This window comes from Dipteris shenzhenensis, chromosome 8, assembly GCF_047967505.1.
Source record: "Dipteris shenzhenensis isolate YYH24624 ecotype China chromosome 8, Dip_SZ_1.0, whole genome shotgun sequence".
NCBI lineage: Eukaryota > Viridiplantae > Streptophyta > Polypodiopsida > Gleicheniales > Dipteridaceae > Dipteris > Dipteris shenzhenensis.
In genome coordinates this window covers 18460795-18482014 of record NC_141603.1, presented here as the reverse complement: position 1 = coordinate 18482014, position 21220 = coordinate 18460795, and the positions used below count along the sequence as shown (strand labels likewise).

At 47.1% G+C, this 21220-nt stretch overlaps 1 protein-coding gene across 1 annotated transcript in view; it reads left to right on the top strand.

The window, feature by feature from the left end:
* The window catches only part of LOC147899218 (uncharacterized), a 44562-nt gene that overhangs the window by 13228 nt on the left and 10114 nt on the right, over window positions 1–21220 (top strand). Inside the window, exons 4-8 of the mRNA XM_087377663.1 lie at window positions 3933–4085; window positions 4286–4545; window positions 4953–5016; window positions 5171–5377; window positions 20721–20959. Coding sequence (XP_087233789.1) covers window positions 3933–4085; window positions 4286–4545; window positions 4953–5016; window positions 5171–5377; window positions 20721–20959 — 923 coding nt within the window. The remainder of the gene's footprint in view (window positions 1–3932; window positions 4086–4285; window positions 4546–4952; window positions 5017–5170; window positions 5378–20720; window positions 20960–21220) is intronic.

The window sequence follows — 21220 nt, the reverse complement described above, 5'->3', positions numbered from 1 at the left end:
GTCGTCTGACGTTTGAAGTTGAAAACATGTGCACCTGAATCATAAGGATGTCCACTGCCTGTCCTATCACTACCCTTTGCAACTCCTGCTAGAGTATCAGGTACTGCGGTTGGCCACGAACACGGTCGTGGAGCCCGTGTACATTCCAACTCACTATGGTCTAGCTCATGAGGACGGGGGAGTCGGGAACAAGGCTCTCTTGTGAGTGGGTGACTGTCCCAAAAAGACTACTTTGTGTGATTTTTCCGGGGGTTTAGAGGGCGAGTAGTCAGTATCTGTGCGTCGTCGTACTAGTGTGGATACCGGCTCAATACCGATCTTTCGTGCCCACTTCAGCATGAAGGAGGCTTCCACCCCGAACAGCTCCGCACACTTCTGGAGGGGCCAGAGGTGTGCATGCTCCGCCTTTGCCTCTAGCGGCATTCTGATAACTCCTGTCGCCAAACCACACACCGGCTCCTCGCGCGTGAAGCTCAACTGAAAGTTCACCTCTGCACCATGGGCGTACCAAAGGTCTAGTCCATGTGGTCCCATCCACTCATCCAGCATGAGTGTAATCTGATTCCCCAAAATAGCATCGAACACCTTTGGGGACCATTTCTCCACCCCTGTGGAGGCAAATGGAAAACTCCAAACGGGGTGTGTCGGAGATCCCACTGCACTAATCAAACCCCCCTTTCGGGGCGGAAGGACCATGAGCGTTACCTGCAATGGTAGAGGATAAGAGTCCGGAACCTCAAGATAGTTCCAAGGTCCTAACCTCCAGAAGTCCCGTGGTAAGGGATGCTTAGGCTTGAGGTTAGGGGCTGTTGATTGGGAAGATGAGCCTCGTCCCTTAGGATCCCTCCTTGAACGGGCCTGCTGCTGCGATGAGGCAGCAGAAGGGGGTGTCATCATTCCCTTGCTAGTTGGTAGGGGTGTCGAAGCGGAAGAGCCTGCTGCTGAAGTGGAGAGGGGGACAGCAAGAGAGGGACTGGGGGGGATGCGGGGAAGAGGGAGGGGGGCGGGTGGTGAGGGTGACTATAGAACGGGGGGATGAGGACGGGGGGAGGGGATGGGGGGAACCCTGGAGGGGGAGGGGGAAGTGAAGATGAGGAGGGGGAGGGGTCTGGGGGGGGAGGGGGAGGAGGAGGAGGAGGAGGAGGAGGGATAAGGTCCAAGGACGACATCAGGTCCCCCCTGTTGATTTGGCTCGCCAGGGCTTTGGATCGGCTCCTCGGCAGTCCTCATCAAACTAGCGACTGCAGCTTCCGCCATCACCGCGTTTGGAGCTCCTGGGGCTCGCTGTTGCTGCAAGGGTGGTGCGGAGGCTGAACCTTTGAAGCTAGAGGATCGGCAGAGTGGGCGGCGGCCCCTGTTGCTGGAGAAGGTGGCTGGCTCCTGCTGATCCTCCTTTGAGGCCTCTCGATCAACCGTGTCCCTCTCTATGCGATTGGCCCTCTGCCTGCGGCGTTTTTGGGCCTGCTTACTTTGTTTCTTTTTCTTTTTAACCTGTGTCCAGTCCCTTGTTGAGGGGGTAGCCCATGGGGTCTGAGACTCTTGTTGCTTCTGCCTGAGAGGGCGCTGAACTCGGGCCTGCTGACTCTGCCTACTCTGCGGAGGAGGAGGGGAGGCACACGGGGGAGGCCACGGGGGCAATCTCTGGTGAGGTGACTCATCTGTTTGCACCGAAGACACTGGCTTGGTAACCCAGAGATCTCCATCCTTTGGCAAAGTGTGCCCCCTTCCAGGGTCTCTAGAAGGATCAACTCAGGGCTCTCCACCACCAGTCTGATCCTGGGGACTCCATCATCTGCTAGAACGGAGCCGGTTGTCTCTGGTGGGGTAAGCATTGTGCCAAATGCCCGACCAATGGAAGGGAGGATGACTCGATACTCCTTGGGGAGCCCTGGGAAGCGGAGTGTAACCGGAAACTGTGGAACATGGTGTGTCGTATCCATGTCCTCGACTGTGAACCCATGATACCAAGGAAAGAGGTAGACAAGGTGGGGGCCAAGGAGTATGGGGCTCTGCTCCACAAATGTCGAGGTGGTGTCAGGGGAGCTTAGCTAGATGAGGAAAACGCCTTGTTCATAGATGGTGACCTCCTGGATGTGGTCTCCCTCTAATGCCAAGCTTGCTTGGATCCACTCTCGCACCTGTCTCTGTGTAGGCGTGAGGCCCACAATTCTGCCCACAAGTGCCTTGTCTTGGAGGGACTGAACTGCCTGATGTACCTGTTGCTTGTTAGTTGGGGAAAGAAGAACCTTAACGGTTGTGGGATTCGAGGGTGCTGCCATAGAGCCCCTCTGGCCAGACCAAGGGTCACCACCAAGGTTTTTCTTTCGCCTTCACAAGCACAAGTGCTCCCGCTGTAGGGAGGGAGAAGAAAAAGGGGGAAAAAACATCGGAGGGGGGAGGCGGAGACGAGGCGGGGGCAAGGACATAAGAGGAAGAATGAAGGCAAGGAGGGCGGAGAGGGTGAGAAGGCGAGGGGGGAGGGAAGGAGGGGAGGAGAGAAGAAGGCGAGGAGAGGCAAGAGGGCGGAGAGGGGAGCCGGCGGGGGAGAGGAGAAGGGCGCGGGAGGTGGAAGAGGTGGAGTTGGCAGGGGGCGAAGGTGGAGGAGATGGAGGAAGAGAAGGCGGAGGCGAAGGGAAGAGGGGTGGCAGGAGGCGAAGCGAGCGGAGGGTGGCGCAGCAAGCGGGCGGGGAGGCAGCGGAGGTGAGAGAAGAAGGGGCGGGCGGGGTCGCAGCAGCGGGCGCAGGAGGGGCGGCAGGAGCAGAAGAGGCGGCGAGGAGGGCAGGGGAGTGCAGAGGGGCAGATGGGGCAGCCAGGGGCGGCGCGGTGTCACGGGGAGCAGCAGCTCCTCAGTTCACAGCTCCCATAGTGGCCCCTATCACGAATCCTCCAGTTTTATGAAGCACCCTTCTCATAAACATCATAATGTAATGTCATTGAGTCTCTTGATTTCACAAGCAGCTGCCTGTCCATCCTGCATTAAGCTGCTGCCTATGCATCTGCCACTCGAATTAGCCTTAACCACGTACGGCTTTGAGGGGTTGGGCGTAGTAAGTACTGATTTTGATTCTGTACTGTTGCCATTTCAAGGGTCGTTTCTTGAGCACACTGATTAGGTGAACTATACGCCTCATCCTGAAAGAATTGTTTGAACACCCAACCGTAGACCCCATCCTACTATCTATTGAAGGCCTTGCTGCCATGGCTAGGCGTCGGCATGGCAGCTCAGATTGAATCCCTAGTCAGTTCCCATGCTGTTCCATACCATGGTGGGTCATCTAGAAAAGATGCATAAGTAGCATGGGGAGAACCGCGACATTAAATGGGAGTGTTCTCAAAATCCACCCATGCAACCAGCCTACTCCAGGCTGTAAGGTTCTAGACAAGTGGACATGGCACCACACTCGTTGAGTGCTAGCCTTAGTCATGGCTGAGTCTGCCCTTCACCTCGAGAGTGCTGATAGAAACTCAGTACGAAGACTTTGTATAAATGGATGCTCAAGTATGTGTGGGTGTAGGGATTTGTATGTGTGAGAGCATATTTTTATACTATGGTCTACACCCACTGTTGGGCGTTGATGATGTCAGTGGGGATGCCATAGTAGCTAGTCCCTGCTATGCATGATGGAGTTTATGGTTTTCAACCTTGTGAGTGACTATCATGAGATTGAAACTGCACTATGTTGTGTTTTTAGAGGATGGGTTTAGGTATATGGCACCACACTCTACTATCTCTCCATTGGTTTCTTTCTAGCTTGAAACTTCTGAGTAGCTTTTACTTGGTTTCTGCTTTCTGATGGGTTTTCAAAAGCTCTTACAAAGACTGTGCTCTGCTTAGTTGGAGAAGTGCAATTTGTTTACCGTGTGAAGTGAAGGTGCTATTAGGGTGACTGATGGGTTGATACTAATGTTGTTTCTTGGGATATACATTACAGCAACTGGATGATTATTCAGATAGGGCATTGGAGCTTCTAGAAAAAGGCAATTCGGCGGATTCAACAGCTGCCTTGCGTCTACTCAATGAGGCACTTTTAATCAGTCCGCATTCAGAGGCACTGCTGGATATGAAGGCACAAGTTCTTTTCTCAGTGAGTAATTAATTGCGTTTGTATGTCCTCTGAAAGGATGTTAGAGAGTTTTGAGATGGCTTTTGTATTGTTTAACTAATGCATGATTGAGAACAGCAGTCAGGAATGACTGACATCTGTTGTAGTAGCTGAAGATGGTTTTGTACAGTCGTGTTTTAACTGGCAGATGCAAGTACTAATGCTAAAGAATTGAACTGTAGTTGCGAAGGCATGAGGAGGTTATCCAGCTGTGCGAGCAAAGTTTGTCTTCTGCAGAACGAAATCATGGTGCTATGGTAATTGATCAGCAGCATCAGGATAATTGTGTTGGTGAGCCATCTGCGGGAAGTGGGAACTCCGTTCTCAAACTTTGGCGTTGGCGGATGAGTGCCAAATCTTTATTTCACTTGGGCAGGCTGGAGGAGTCACTCACTTTGCTTTTGAAACATGAGGAAGAAATCTCCATCAATCCAACAGACAAGTAAAGCTCCTTAAGTTAACTCATGTTGATGTTTCTGCATTTAGATCTCTCTGTTAGAAAATTTGATAGTAGTGTTGGCTCTAATTACTCTGCCATGTTTCTCCTTGACACTGCATAGCTCCCAAATTTATTACTGCAATATGATGCTTTGCCCAAGAGCTGTTGGGCTCCCTTGCTAGCTTCTCTATTTGAACTAAGCTCTAGCATTTGCATAGTCATGTCATTCTTTAGAAAGGCTTCATGGCAAAAGTTGAAAGTTATTCCAGATTGTTGATATGGTTTCTTGATGCTTACCATATTCTCTTTCTGATATGGTTCCTTGATGCTTACCACATTCTCTTTCTGATATGCCATCAAAGCAGGCTGTTTTTTTGACGAAGATTGCATTGTCCTGTAAGAATTTTCAGGTCTGGAAGCACAGATTCCTTGGCATCACTTGTATCCAACATTCGAGATCTGCTGCGACACAAGGTTTGTATTCTTATTTTCATTCACAGAGATCTTCGTTTCACAGATATCAGATGTGTCTTTAAAGTTTATTTCTTGTGAGAGGCTTTTGTTCAGTTCAATTGCAAGTCTCACGTCCGAGAAGTCAGTCTGCTCCCTTCTGTCTGGTAAACTGCAGGCTGCTGGAAACGAAGCTTTTCAGGCAGGTAAACATGCCGAAGCGGTTGAGCACTATACTGCTGCTTTGGCATGCAATGGAGAATCACGCCCATACAATGCAGTGTGCTTTTGCAACCGTGCTGCTGCATCACAAGCCTTGGGTCACATTGCAGATGCAATTGCAGATTGCAGTCGAGCGATTGCTTTGGATTCAAATTATCCAAAGGTTTGTGTGGCATGCTCATCTTTAGAATGATTTGTTGTAATCTGCTCGGTTGATCAGGTCTCAAATTAGGTTTCTACACTTTGTCTGTCTATTGAATATTGCGTCTTCCTTTCAGAATGCAGAGGTAGATCGATATATCCTCTATTTGTCACTTTCAAGTTTGTATTCTTTGCCTCTTGTATGGAAATGTTATCCTGCTTTCCTAATATATGCATATTTATTTCTTTTTTATAAGTTTCCGGTCTGAAATTGGAGTATTGACGGACATATAATGAGGGAAAATATGTTAAACTTTGAAGAGTTTGAGCACTGCCAGTGGGAGTTTTGTCATTCGTCTTGTGGGATTGCAGTGTTCTGCTTGTCAGTTACATGTCACAAGAAATTCTAAGGAGCAGCCAGAATCTGTAAGAGTATGGTTTGAATTATGGATTCTTGCTCCCAATTATGTCTGCCAAAGCTTTGCGGGAAAGGGGTGGCTTGAAGTGCCTCTTTCTATTTGATTTCTATTAGTTAGGAAAGCACCTCTTTCTTTTCATTTCTACGAGTGAGGAAAGTATTATGTCCTGTTGGCAGGTTGAGTCTGGGGGTAGCAAAGCATGAGTAGCAATTGGGCAGTTGATAGGCACTAATGGTCCTCGTTTTTAAAGCCACATAAACTCTCCATATATAATTAACTTGCTGAACCCGCTCTTCTTCTATACTTTGGGGAAGAAATAAAAATCACATTCTGAATAATTTCCTTGTGCTGGGTTGAATAGCAGAGCAAACACAATAACTGGTCAAAAAAGAATCTCACGAACTGGACACGGACTTGGATTGGTGACACTGGCTGGCAGGTAGAACAACTCAGAATTCTAAATATTTAGATGGGAAGACTAAAACATGACAATTTAAATGATCTTATCATATGTAGCTTTTATTTTGCGAGGCTCTAGTTCACCATGTGGTGAGGCAGCCTACCAAAACTAGAGGGTTTACTTGACTTAATATTGGTGGTTGTTGGGCCTGCTCGGCAATAGATTTCTGACAGAGAACATGTCGTAGTGCTTTGGTCTCATTCATGGATCCAATCTGTTTCCGTCCTCTTGGGGAAAAGTGGTTTTTGCCCCTTCTGATGGTTTATACTATCCATGACAGGGTGAGATTATTTATGGGGAGGCATGCTACTATGAAAGGGTGTGACCTTTCAAGGGCTCGTCCTCCCACCAGACAGGACATATCCCAAAAACTTCTATGTACCACCTTTCTCCTTTTGTCTATTAGATGAACTCACTGTTCGGTGGGGTTTTTTGGTCTTCAGAATCTAAAATCTATCCGAGATGTATTTGTCCCAATGCTCATACCTGGTAAACCTCTTACAAGTTTTCACATGTAACTCTTCACATGATTAAGAGATTCATAACAACAGTAGTAATGCTAATTCTGATCTGGCCTTATAGAGAAGCACATCACTTTGCAACCACCTGCCCATGAATTATGCTCCCAATTTAATGTTCATTTCAAAGTGGGCCTATCTTCCATGTTGAACCACCTTCTGCAACCCCAAACTGCAACATAGCTAGCAGTCACAAGGACATCCAACATGGCAAGGATAGGGAAGGGGGAGAACGAGGAATCAGCGCAGAGTAAAAGAGTTCTCCCTCACTTGAAGATCCACTTGGTGGCTTCTTATAGCCTAATCATGCACGACTCTTCCTCAAGATCAGTCATGGCATCTTAGGACCTCTTCTAAGTCCTTGTGTGTCCCAAGACCCTTCATATGCCTGTTTTAAAAGGTTTTTATTGTTTTGGTGGAAGAACATCAATCGAAATTGCTGCAGGCAGTCCAAAGGCTTTTGAAATTTATTTCAAGTTCTTTAGACCTGTGTGCAATCATAACTGGTAGGTTGGCACTTTATTCTGTTGGCAACCCCCAAGACACTTTAATTCTGGCAGCTAGATGTTGATCTTCCATCTTTCATGCCACCTTCTTTATATCATCTTGTCCGTTGACTATTTTAGCAACTCCGAGCAGACATCGCCAACAAATGTCCATGCAAATTGACCGTCTCCTAGGACATAGGGGAGGTTGACATGCAGCAAGGGATGGAAGACAGGGCAGAATTTGTGGGCAGCAGACTGGCTGCCACATGGGAGCAACTTCATGTCCTTATGCCACATGAGAGCAAGTACATGTCCTTATTCCACATGAGAGCAAGTACATGTCCTTTTTATGACTATGTTAGGGCAGCCACATGGGCCACCCTGTCATCATCATGGGCTGACTGTCAGCCCACAGTTAAGGCTGGCTGTAGGGCCGGAAACATGCCTGTCATGGGGCCATATATAGTGCCCGATGGCTCGGCAAAGGCCAGCACAAGCAGCAGCATAGAGTGGGGAGGCTGAATCCATTTATATGGTTGGCCCCAGGTCAGCTGCAGCAGCAGGTTGGCTACAGCGCAGGGCCCACAGGGCCTGGTCTGGGGTAGGTTGGCGGTAGCACAAGCTGCAGTAGTGAGATGGTTAGCCAGATCTGTTGGTCAGATCTGGGCACTTGTCGGCTGATCCAGAGGGACATTCAGCCTTATGAAATGCCTCCTTTGGGTAGTCTAGGCAGTGATTCTGAGAGATTTTGGGCCTCGAGGAGCACACCTTGAAGCAGATATACAACGCAGTAGAAGAGCCTATTGTGGTGCAAGGAGGGTGAGTAGGAGTTGTCACTATGGGGACACTCTAGGCAGTCATTCTGGGCCTTCAGGAGGACACCTTGAGGCAGATCTACACCCTATTATGTTGCAAGGAGGGTGAGCATGAGGACTCACTTTTGTAGCTACTGAAGCCTACAGGAAGGTGGCTGGCAAAGATGAAGAGTTTACCTCAGTGGCACAGCATACGGAGCCGGTTTTGGTGCCTTACCTCTGTTAGAGTGTGCTGAAGGTGTTGTTACATGTATTGGCACATTTGTTAGAAACATGGTGGAGAGAGAGAGAGAGAGAAGGTTAGGGTGTGAGAAAATGATACTCAAATGAAGACATGAAGAAGGCTTTCATTCATTCATCAAGTATGACATGATAAGTGAAGTACAAGCCTTATATAGGCTAAGAGGATACACACATGTACCGAGTGTATATGGAATAACTCCCAAAGTGACACGTGGCACTCACACATGACTCACACACATGAACTAGTACTAGAACTACTAATACTACACATCAACACATCACATCACCACACTCTTTGGCTATGATATCTCCAACACCCCCCTTCAGAGCAAAGAGTGTGAGACCCAACACAAAAAGAGTAGACTGATCTCCCCTCCACCGCAATACTACAAAGAGCAAGTCCAACTATCCAACACCTCCCGTGTGATAGTGACTTCTTAGTCAGCTTGCGACCGGCAAGGGAAAACTATCACTCGTCACCCCCCCTTACTCTGAATTGGGTGGTCAATACCATCAAACCAAAGTAAAAGATAATACATTCTCTTTTGGCGGACAACCCAGGGCAAAGTACCTCTTATTGACTCCAAATACCTTCAGTTTAGAGGGACAACTCAAGGATGAGAACCTTGATTGACTCAACATAAACACACATAGCATAGAGGGCCTAGAAAGCCCAATCCTGGTCATTTGGGTCCTCGTCCTCAAGAGAGAGGCCGTGGACCTTTGCTGTAGCTGCATGTATCTCCTTGGGGGGCTCTTCAGGTTCTCATCAAGGAGATTGGCATGGTGCTTCTCTTGTTCTTGTTCCTTCTTCTTGAAGCAGTGAGCTTCAATGTGTCCTTTCCTCTTGCAAAACCTGCAAATAATGTTCTTGTTGGTCTCCTTTGCTTGATCAGTAGGAGAGGCAAGAGAGGCTTCCTTATTGTGACGGTCCTTCTCAATGAGTAGTGCCACCATATCATCAAACGTGGTAGTGGCAAGGCGAAGGACTTCAAGAGTTTGCTCAATGCGACAAATTCCATGCATTCTCTTCATAAGGACAGCCATCTTATCTTCATCATTGGTGCGCTTATCAAACTTGAGAGTGTTGAACAAGAGATTGAAACCGTGCTAGATGATCACTCAACTCATCACTCTCTTCCATTTTCAAATCATAAAACTTGAGCTCCAGAAGGAGTTTAGAGTTGGTGATTTTATTACCAAACAATGTCTTGAGGCGATCCCAAATCTCCTTAGCTGTTGACTTGAAGTCCACATGCTGGATAAGAGTGTCGCCCAAGCAAAGACTAATGAGGGCAATGGCCTTAGCATTCCGTTGCTTCCAAATCCTTTGGTGTTGCTGATCAAGTAAGTCAACCTTGTCATCCTCCTCAACATCCCAAACACCTTCGTGCATATGCATCTTGGTTTGACATGTGGGAAAACCTTCCCCTTTGAACTTCTCCATGAGCAAAGAGCTGGAAGACAATGAAGTCATGATGGCAAGGACCTTGATGAAGGCGGACAGCAAGCCCGAAATGCAAGAAGAAGGCTAAAGAGAGCCAAAGGAGCGCTCCAAAATGCACAGCAGCTGCCTAGGGCAGCTTTGGAATGAATGAGAGGCAAGAAGCAGCCCCGAAAATGAGTGTGGAGGCGGCGGCTCTGCAACAGCAACCCTGAAACAGCTCGCAAATGCAAGCAACTGCTCCAAAATAGGTTGAAGAGGCCTCCAAATGACTCTAGAATCTGCAACCACTGTGCGTGAATGGACAGTTCTGCTGCAGTGGCCTGGAAACCCTAAAAACGGGACTGAAGATGCTCTGAAATAGCTCGAAATTCCACACATGCAAGCCTGGTAGAAATGCACACAACCCTTTGAGAATGCTCTGAAATGCAGAGGGTGGCCCCCACGCTGCACTGGCAGGGACTGGAACTGCTCGGAGGTAGTTTGAAACACTTCGAAAAGCTGGAAAAGCTGGCCAGAAGTGTTTGGATATGCAGCTGCCACAAGGCGGCTATGTAGCAGCAGCAAGGTTGCAGGAGGAGGTGCTCAAAACAGGTGCAGATAGCAGGGAAGAGGAGGTGAAATGAAGCGGCTATGAAGAGGTAGGCTATGGAGAAGCTAAGTGGGCTACAGGACAGAGACGAAATGGAGCTGGGCTGAGGCGGCTGCAGAAATAAAGACTAGAACAGAATTAGGGTTTTGGGTTAGGGTTAGGTGTATGGCAAGGTGAACCTGCTCGGATACCATGCTAGAAACATGGTGGAGAGAGAGAGAGAGAGAGAGAGAGAGAGAGAGAGAGAGAGAGAGAGAGAAGGTTAGGGTGTGAGAAAATGATACTCAAATGAAGACATGAAAGAAGGCTTTCATTCATTCATCAAGTATGACATGATAAGTGAAGTACAAGCCTTATATAGGCTAAGTGCGCGCACACACACACATGTACGAAGTGTATATGCAATAGCTCCTAGAGTGACACGTGGCACTCACACATGAACTAGTACTAGAACTACTAATACTACACGTCAACATCACCACACTCTTTGGCTATGATATCTCCAACACGATTTTCTACTTCGTTCGTCATGTCAATGGATATTCTCTTGGCTGTTTATTTGAATATTCTCTCTCTAGATCTGAAGTGTCTTTTCATACATGCATGCACATGGAGATAGTTGGTGATGTGTGATTTCAATCTATCCCTTTCTGTTGCACGGGAGTTGGCTTCAGCAAGCAACTTTCTTCTCTGACATGGTAAGTAGAGCCATCGGTTTTAATAAAAAATGCAGCCCTCTTGTCAATCAAGGATAGGTGTTGTCTCCGGTCAATCTTGTGGGTAGATCTACAACTGAGACCTTCTTTAAACTGAAGGGTGGTGTCCTTGCCTTGGAGGGAGCAGCTTCCACATTCAAGAGTGTATTGTTTGTCTTGTAGTGAGTATAGGAAAGGTTGAAAGACTTCCAATATACACCGTACATGGTGTCCACGTGACTCGTTTTACATTTTGGTGAGGCTGGATTCTTAGACGGAAATCTGGAAAGCAAAGATCTAGAGCCATCTAGTGGCCAAGGAAATCTGGGTGGTGATGGAATGAACGGAGCTGAAACCTGTTGCATGATAGATGCCACAGGGAAGTCACAATTCTCTTAAATCCAGATAGTGGGAATAAGTTGAGACTAAAGGATGTAGCGTACACATGTCCAGTCTCCTAACTCAGCTGTTCACCATGATGATGGGGGGAGGAGAGTCAACCCACTTCCTCGGGAAAGCGAAGATTCTTAGATCAATTGGCAAGCAATTGGTCAAAAGGATATTGTATTCAGTCCCCTTCATTGAGGGAAGCCTTCGTTTGTATGAGTGCCTCTCACAGCATCTATCAGCTTGTATACAATAGGAGCATATTCTCATGTGATGCCCCATATGTTATGAGATTCGAGGACATATCAGTGTCTGATCACTCAGTCTGATCACTCAATAGTGATGCACATACGAGCAGATTTATAGACACGGGCCCACCGATACTATGAGATCATTGACTTCTTCATCTTCACAAGAGAAGAAGAGACTAGGAGGTGACCTTGAGTTCAAGACACACCAAGTGAGTAGAACGTTGATATAGGACCTACAAGCACCCACCCATCCGTGGCACCATCATTGCTAAAGATGTTGATGATTGATATTTGCTTGAATGCTTGCCAATGCTATGACTAGTTTTCTCAGGCTTTCTTTTGCCTTGTTAACCACCTTTTACCGGTTCCTAGTGCACATGAAGCTTTCATTTGATAGAGCAACTCTTGGGACTTGGCTTTAGTTGGCTGTATTGCCACGTCTATGGTTAGTGGTAACGTTTGCAATATTACATGTCCTACTCATCACTAGTGTTGATGATAGGTCTATCCTTTGCTTCAAAACACATAAGTGTGGACCTAGCTTAGAATGATTGTGGCCACTTGCACACACTTCTAGTCACTCTTGGAAGGCTAAATGTAGCAGCCATACCAAAGTGGCTAGTTTCCTTTCTAGCATGCAAAGGTTTGGATACAAATACATGAGGGACATTGTAAGAACAATTCTTTAAGCCTACTTGCTCAGAAAGGATGAAAGAATGACTACGCATTGTTACTTACAAAACAACCGATGAAGAATCCTTGTGAAATCTTTACGGCAGGCTGCCTAGGGAGATGTTTAGGTTTTCTCACATCCCCTTTAGCCACTTGTCATGAATCTAAGCCCTTCATCTTATGCCCTTGATTTCGTTTGATGTAAAAGCTAAGCTTTTGACTAAAGCACTAAAAGCATATAGGTGCTTTTCACAATAAAAAGACTATATAAACGTTTCAAACCTATTTGATTTGAAGAGATGGTCTACTTGATTTGTGAGTTTGGGCTTATTGGCATGTGAAGCTTTGAAGGGCCTCACGATGACCTTATGCTCTACTCTCACAAGCCTAAAAGCTCGATTTACTACAGTGATCAAACTCCCATTTTTTCGAGGTTAGAGAGACACGTAACCCTAGCTAAGTGGAGAGTGAGTGAGAATGTTACGTGCTCTACTTCGGACTTCCTTTAAGGATAGTTGTCTTTTTGTGCTGTCAAGAGTCTACTGAACGATCTGCGAATGTTGGAATCATCCTACTCAAGGACACACATAGATCCTCTCAAGGTCACATTGGCAACTTTTCCTGATATTGTCTCTCGGTGTTAGACTACGATTACGACTATTGACATTCAGGTAATATGCGAATTTCTTATCCATTCGTGAGACTTATCCTTGGCGCTAATATTCTCGACATTATCTCGGCACCCAGGGAAGGGTCCGTTCCCTCGGATTATAACTTTTTGGGGAAGGAAGCGCGCCGCCTCCTTGTCTACACTATGTGTGGTTATAATAATTATATATTATATATTATAATATAAATATTTTCAATTACTCGTCCATTCAAAATTTCTTGTTTTCAATATGAATTCTTATAACATTCCTCTCGTTTAATGCATGTTATTGATACGAGAGAGCAAGGAAATCTAAGATGGATGCAACATTGAAGGATGACTACACCTTTATTCATATGGTTGTAGTCCATGTGACAATATTGTAAAAACTGCAATGAAGATCAGTTTTTGTATCGCCTTATTTATGTATTTGTTGGACTTCAGCTTCCAAAATATGGACATCGCAAAATCAATAATAAATCACTATCCCTGACATTTGCAGGGAGGATCGGGTCCTAACGGACCCTCTGTTGCGTGTCATGTCCACTATTTTACTCATTCTCTTTTTTCCTTAAACAATTGATAAAATAGTAGGATTCAGCTTCAATTTCGGGTTAGTAGTTACTTGCTCCACGATGGAAAGATTGCTTGCTGCAAATCTAGTTCACCACCAACAGTGGACTATTGAGATATTTCAGATCATAAGGAGAGGGAGTTGGGGCAAAGCCAGTGATGGCAGCAAAGGAGAGTTTCCTTGTTGCAAGGGTCGAGGTTACAAATTTCTTATCCTTGGTGGCTTGGCTGTAGAACGACTCCCCCCTGCTATACTCTTGATGGCTAGGGTTTGTTGCTCGAAGACCTGTTTTTGTTTGGTGGCTGCGAGAGAGAGAGAGAGAGAGAGAGAGAGAGAGAGAGAGAGAGAGGGCTACGACGGACGAGAGGAGGAGCTACGACGAGATTGGAGGAGAAAAGAAAGAAAGAAAGATGTATTAACGTATGCAGGAGGCCTCGCGGGCCGACAGAGTGCAAAACCAAAAGGTAACTCATGCAAGCCACTAGGAGCTGAAGTAAAGGGCTCACTAAGGCCCTTGCTCAATGCAAAAATGCTAAGCTAGTGAACAAAATAGTAGAGTAGCAAAATATCTCAGAAGAGTATCAGGTGCTCAGAGCTAACATCCCTAATACATGCCCAAGTTCCATATATCCATGTAACCTGGTGGCTCTCTGATGAGATGTGAGGAGCTCTCGTTTATCTGTCTGTCGAGTTGTCTCTTGATGTGGTGGAGGGCGTGGTCTCCTCGATCTTGGGATTCGGTGGGCTATGTCAACGGTCTGGTGGTCACCTCTGAGGAGGGCCGAAATAGACCAAACTATGATCATGCAGGCTCAGGTCCCTCTCCGTGTCGCACGGAGTGCGTGCCTCTCGTTTGGCAGTATCGTGGTGGGGACTCCTACTGCTAGTCCATGATCTCTCATCTCATCAAGCTCCTCTCCCTCAGCCTCACCGGCAGCTGACTCAGATGCATAGAAATCTGTAACAAGTGTTTGTGCTCTGTCAATCTCAGCGGCCTATGGCATCTATCCCTGTTGCTCTCGGGTCTGTCGCAGTAGTATCTCTCTGTCGTCGCATCTCAATCAGATAGAGCCCAACACAAATCAGTCGCGTAAGAGGACCAAAGCCATGCCCCTCCTAAAAGAGGCAGTGATATCGCCCTTTGATCTCATAGTAGACTGGGCAGACACATAGAAAGTACTCCTCTGTCTCGATCTCCTCCATTTGGATAGTGTGCAGATCCTCTGCTCTCTGGGTATGCCTGTAGCTCTCCCTTCCTCGACCCGCAACTGATGTGACGAGACTCGTAGATGACCGATGGCGATCCTCAATGCATGTGAGACTCTCCTATCCTCAAGGTACTAAGATTCAGTTCTACCAGGACCACTTCCTGAGAGTTTCAAACCATGGTGGGAAACTCCCCCCCCCCCCCCCCTCCCCCCCCAAAGCCCTAGATGTATGTAGCTGGAGGAGGTACAACCGTATTATACGATTGATCTCATCTCGTGGGATCATCTCAGGTGGTGCATCCATGCTGTACCGAAAGGGGGGAAGTCTGTTCATCTAAATGCCGTGACTACCAAACCATGTACATACTGGTGCATACCATGCTGCATCAACACCGCTCCCTGCTAATCGCCTGGAAGACTCTAATGCTACTGTCTCGGTAATCTCCATCCGGATAAGACCCAGATTCTATGGAGGAAACTCATTGTTTGAAAGATAGCATCAACTTGGAGAGGGGTCATGGTGAACTCTACCTGTATGATCTGATGGGGAATGGAGGGCTTGCTCCCAATCATCTTGGATCCCATAATCACCTGTAGCCTCTCAAATCTCTTCCACTCTGTCACTGAAATATCACTCCCCTAGAAAGTTGTTGCATACATGGCAGTCGGTCTCACTTGCGTGTCGAAAAGCCAACCCTTCGTCGGAGGGTCCTGGAAGTGTGCCTAGAAGCACCGCCTCTCTAGTCGGGCTAGAGCACCTCGCCCTTGTGTGAGTCATCTCGTACCTGCATGGGTCCTCGTGAAACCTGGTCCAGTGAACACAACCCCTAAGTATGTGTAAGACTGCACTATCTCAACTAGCTCGTCTCGCTATGTGAAGCTATGGCGATGAGATATTGCTCGGCAGGTGTTGAAGATCATAACCTTGGTTTTCCCAAGGTTAACTGTCAAGTCTCTCTCTCTTTGCAGAACATCTACAGAGCCTCCAGAGTGTTTTTGCAATCCCTCTGCTGAGGATGATATGAGGACTCTGTCATCTGCGTACAATAGTATTTGCACCATCAAGTCAGCCAGGAGTGAATCCTGTCCACCTAGGTGGTCTACAAAGAAGTGATCTCATCGATATAGAGCCCAAAGAGAGTCGGTGAAAGGGGGCAGCCTTGTTTCACTCCGATAGTGCTTTCAACCCAATCTGATAGACCTCCTGAGGCACATACCCTCCTCCTAAGGGACTCATATAGGCTCATGTTTGGGAGCTGCAACTCTTGTAACCTCTTGATCAAGAGAGAACGCAGGACAATATCAAATGTCTTACAAAAGTCTAGGAAGCAAGTGTAGACTTTTTGATGCCTCGACTTCGCCTGTTCAATAATATCCCTCAAGGTGAAACTGTAGTCCAGGGTGGAATGCTGTCTTCAAAAACGTGCCTGTCCAAGAGCCCGCTGTGTGTGACCCTCTGTGTTACTGCTAATCTCCCTCTCTAGTAGCGTCCCATGTATCTTAGCGAGAGTGTGGCCAATAGTAAGAGTGCGGTAGTTCAGTGTCCATGGAATCACTTGCCTTGTGTATCGGTACTATGGTGGTGGTACTCCAAGTAGGCAGGAAGTCATGGCATACGGCATGGTTGAATAGCTATGCTAGGATCTAGGTCAGGACCTCCTGTCCATGTGCAAAGTGCTTGGTGCGTAGTCCCTCATGATCTTGTGATCTCCGGTTATGAAGCCGAAGAAGAGCAGCCCATACATTCTGTGCAGTAAACAAGTGACAGGTAGTGGGTCTAGGCATATAGAGGACATATCAGGTGGTGCCTGACCCAGGAAATCATAGAGAGAGCATGCATATGTATGCCAAACTACTGGTGTGATGGGGGTGGGCAACTTTCCCTCCTACAAGAGCCCCCATCCCGTGGTAAGATCTCCTCTGCGAAAGGATACGATCACCTCATCCATCCGATGTATGAGGAAAACCCGCTTCTTATGCCGTGTCACTCGGCGTGAGATCCACTATGCCTTTGATGAAGTCAAATGCCACAACGCTTGCTCACGTGTGAGGTGGGCTCTCATCTCTCTGCACTCATTGTCAAACCAGGGGTTATGGGGCACGTGTAGATCGAGTCGTGGGAAAGGATCTGGTGGCAACATCTTGTATCATTGAGACAAGGGTATTTGATGGGTGTGCGAGGTGTATGCCCGCTCCAAGTAGGATTGGGAGCTCAGAAGCCAGGTGGCTCATGTACACCGGGTCAAGAGTATGATCAAAATGGATTTGAACACGGGTGGTTGGCGAGGGGCCCTCCTCATGGATGGCGATTTACCACACACCTGCCAATGGCAATCCTCAGTGCATGTGGGACCTGTATGTCCTCTAGATATTGGGGCCTGGTAATTGCTCCATCCTTTGACACTCTCAAGCAGTGGTCATGGTAGAGCTAGACCTTGGTGGGGAAGTTCCTGGTTCCCACCCCAACGTTCGTGGTGCATAGAGATCCAACCGTATGACATGGTTGATCTCATCTCATGGGAATCTGAAGGGATGAAGCATTTAGGCTGTATTGAAAGGGGGAAAGGCAGCCCATTTGAAAACCATGGTTGTCAAAGCATCTGGATATACGTGCATACCAAGCTATGCGAACCCCACTTGCGGCTAGTCATGTGGTTAACTCTAATGCGGACGTTGGCAACCTCCAACTAGGTAAGGCTCAGACCCTATGAAGGTATGTCACTGTTCAAAAGATGGCCTCATGTTGATGTGGTGACATAGCGAACTCTGCTTGTATGATCTGATGTGGGACGAAGGGCTTAGTTTGAATCATCTTGGACCCCATAGGCGATAAATGAAAGGCGTGATCTCATCAGTGTAGAGCCCAAAAAGTGTAGGTGAGAGGGGGCATCCTTGCTTCACTCCATTCGTCCTCTCAATGCAATCCCTCTGACTTACTCATGCATGCTTGTCACCCCCCAAATCATGTCCTTTGGGATTTGCATCTCTTGGAGTCTCCTGATCATGGAACTGTGTCAAAGGCCTTCCGAAAGTCTATTAAGGTTTAGATGCTCGTTTGGGAGAGACTAAAATGAAATCGTTTAGACTTCACAAGTAGTTGTAGCTTGAATGAAGAGATTTTGGACTACTTTTTGATTAGCCTTCTCCTTTAGTGCTAGCCTTTGTCATGGTTGAGTTTGCCCTTAACCTCCGGAGTGCCGACAGAAGCTCAATACAAAGACTTTGTATAAATGGATGCTCAAGTATGTGTGGGTGTGTGGATTTGTATGTGTGAGCATATTTTTATACTATGGTCTACACCCACTATTGGGTGTTGATGATGTCAGTGGGGATGTCGTATTAGCTAGTCCCTGCTATGCGTGATGGAGTTTATGGTTTTCAATCTTATGAGTGACTATCATGAGATTGAAACTGCACTATGTTGTGTTTTTAGAGGATGAGTTTGGGAATGTTCCTGGATTCATCTAGGTATATGTGCAGACTAAGTGTGTGTAGTCTTTTTGGGATCTTGATCTTACCTCCTCGATGATGGCTCGTAGAGTGAGGATATGGTCAAGAGTGGAATGGTGCCTCCAAAAACCAGCCTTTGTGTAAGAGTTGATCTCTCTCTCTAGCATTGATCCATAGATCTTGGCGGATGCAAGTTTTGTACCATCAATTGAGGATCGAGGCAAGGAGAGCCACATGCATAACTAGAGAGCAACGGATTTGCAAGCTATGCTCATTGGCAGAGGTGGAGACAAAGGAGCACTTCCTATGCATTTACGTTACCTACGATGAGATCCGACGACGATACCATTGCATGACCAAGTCTGTGTCGAGGCCTCTAATGATGGAGATACGGCGAGATAGAGAGGCCCTATTGTAGCAGATCAAACAACAAGAGGTGACATTGCCACAGGAGGCTAATCAAGCACAACGGCTTCTATGACTTTGAGTCAACCTTAGGTCACAGTGGGGTGGAGGAAGAGAAAGCCGACATGAGGACAGCATGGATCGGCGAGAAGAGACAATGCGGAGTGACGGGCCACCACACACGATGTACAAGTTATGCATGCATTCCAGATGGCTTGGCAGATAGGGCATTCAGATGGGTCGTCTTTCCCCCTTCAAGGTACAGTTTGGATGCACCCGATCCCTTGGTCCCACGAGATGAGATCAACTGTATTATACGGTTAGACCTACTCCAAGGGATCAGGACCTCCCCACCAAGACCCGGTCTTACCGCGCCATTTCTTGAGAGTGTGAGAGGATGGAATGATCATCATGCCCCCGTATCTGGAGTAGGCAAGTTTCACATGCACTCAGGATTGCCATTGGTCAGATGCGGGTCTCGTCCCATCAGCTGAGGATTGAAACAGGGAGAGCCACAAGTACACCTAGGGAGCACGGATTTGCAGATTATGCACTCTAGGGGAGATAGAGACGGAGGAGCATTTCCTATGTCGCTGTCTGATTTCACTGTCCCTTCCAGGGGACAAGGCTTCGGACGTCCCTCCCGACTGATTCACTTTCAGGATCACGTCTGCACCGGCCTCTATTTGATGGAGATGAGGTGACACAAAGAGATCCTTCTACGCCGGATCACAGAGCAGGAGAGGGCAGTGTTGCAGGAGATAGGTGTGGATCGAACCGAGCAACATGTCAATAATTTCTACATAGTTGAGTCTACTCCTGGGCATGTCGGGGTAGATTGAGTCTAGTTATTAGTCCCTAGCTTTTGGACTCTGAACTTTCTTTTTGTACTATTGAGTTTTCAGTATAGCACTCAGCAAAGGGCCCTAGCAAGCCCTTTGCCTCAGTCCATTGTGGCTTGTATGAGCACGTGTCACTCTAATTTGTACTGTCTCATAGGCCCGCGAGGCCTTCTGAAGACGTTACTACATCTTTCTTTCTTTTTTTCTTGTTATTGTACTTTGTCTCATAGGCCCACAGGAAGGAGATGAGAGGAGACAATGGGGTACGGGTTCTGGAGGTGTGGCTGTCCTTTTCAGAGCACATCTGAGACCAGTCATATCTGTGATCTGGAGAGAGGGGTGATCTGGAGAGAGGGGCATGCACACATCTTTTCTTCCTCCAATGTTTCACCATTCTTCTTATATCTTTCCTCCTTGCCTCTTCACTTTAGATAATACTTTTTCTATTTGTGAATTTTCAGCTAGCAGGGTCACATTTTTAGCATCCAGATTTTCTATTTTTTCAGTCAAGACCAAGCAGATTTTATTGAGGTGGGTGATGACATCAGAACTGACCTTAGGTGGCACCCCTGCCATATATGCTCTTAGGTGGCACCCCTGCCATATATGCTGTCACTGTACTTCTAGAGCTTGCTTCCCCACGCACGCATGCAGAGAGAAAGAAATAAATAAATAATGATGTGACCTGATTGGTAACCGTGTCCTGGACTTTGGTCACCAACTGTGGTGTAGGTGCTGCTTCTATGTATATCTGTAGTACTTCCTGTATGATTTCTTTCTTGCCATTTCTTTCCATCTCCTTCACTTTCCTTCCGAGGCTGTAACCAAAAGCCTCAGCTCTCTTACTTCTTGCTGTAGCTAATAAATTTGCTCATTTGGATGTGCACCAATCCTTCGCTTGTACGTCAATGCGTAGGGGCTAGGTGTTGCTGCAATAGCAGAGTATGAGGGCTTGCTGGCTGGGGTAGAAGCGAACAGTTTTGTCTTGGGAAATTCCATATTGGCCTTTGTGAATCTGAAAACCCCTTTTCTGAGTCTAACACACCCCAAGCTGAGCCAGGGGCTCAGCTTAGCTCGGGGCTGTGACTTAAATCCGACCTACGCTTGCTCCTTTCTGCTGCTGTTCCCAGGACCTGGCTGCTCCTGCAACTGCTGCTGCTGCTGCTGCTGCTGAAACACGCGAGAGAGAGAGAGAGAGAGAGAGAGAGAGAGAGAGAGAGAGAGAGAGAATGATGTTTTCACTCAATTTGCAGGCCATCTCTCGGAGGGCCACGTTACATGAGATGGTGCGAGATTATGGACAAGCATGCAATGACTTGAGGAGACTTATCTCACTGCTTGAAAGTTCCCAACAGCGTGAGAAGAACACCCAATCCGGCAGAGTGGGTGGCCCAAACAGCAACACACAAGATCTAAGGCAGGCTCGTGACAGATTGGTAAAGGCGGAAGAGGAGATGAAGAAGGGACACCCCGTGGATCACTATTTGATCTTGTATGTACATTTTTTTTGGGTGTATTGTTTAAAAGAAAGTGTTTCTTTAGCTTTGATTTGGGAACAATGTTCATCTAAAAGCTCACTGTTGCCAGAAACATAATGATGTTGATTTGGGAGTGCGTTGGATCTGTCAAAAATGCTTACGAGGTTGTTATAATGCTATTCATGAAGCATATGTGGACGCTTGGTGTTTCTAGAGTGACATACGTTTCAATTTTGCTATAAAATTGTGTTCCTTTTTCTACAGTGAAATTAGTG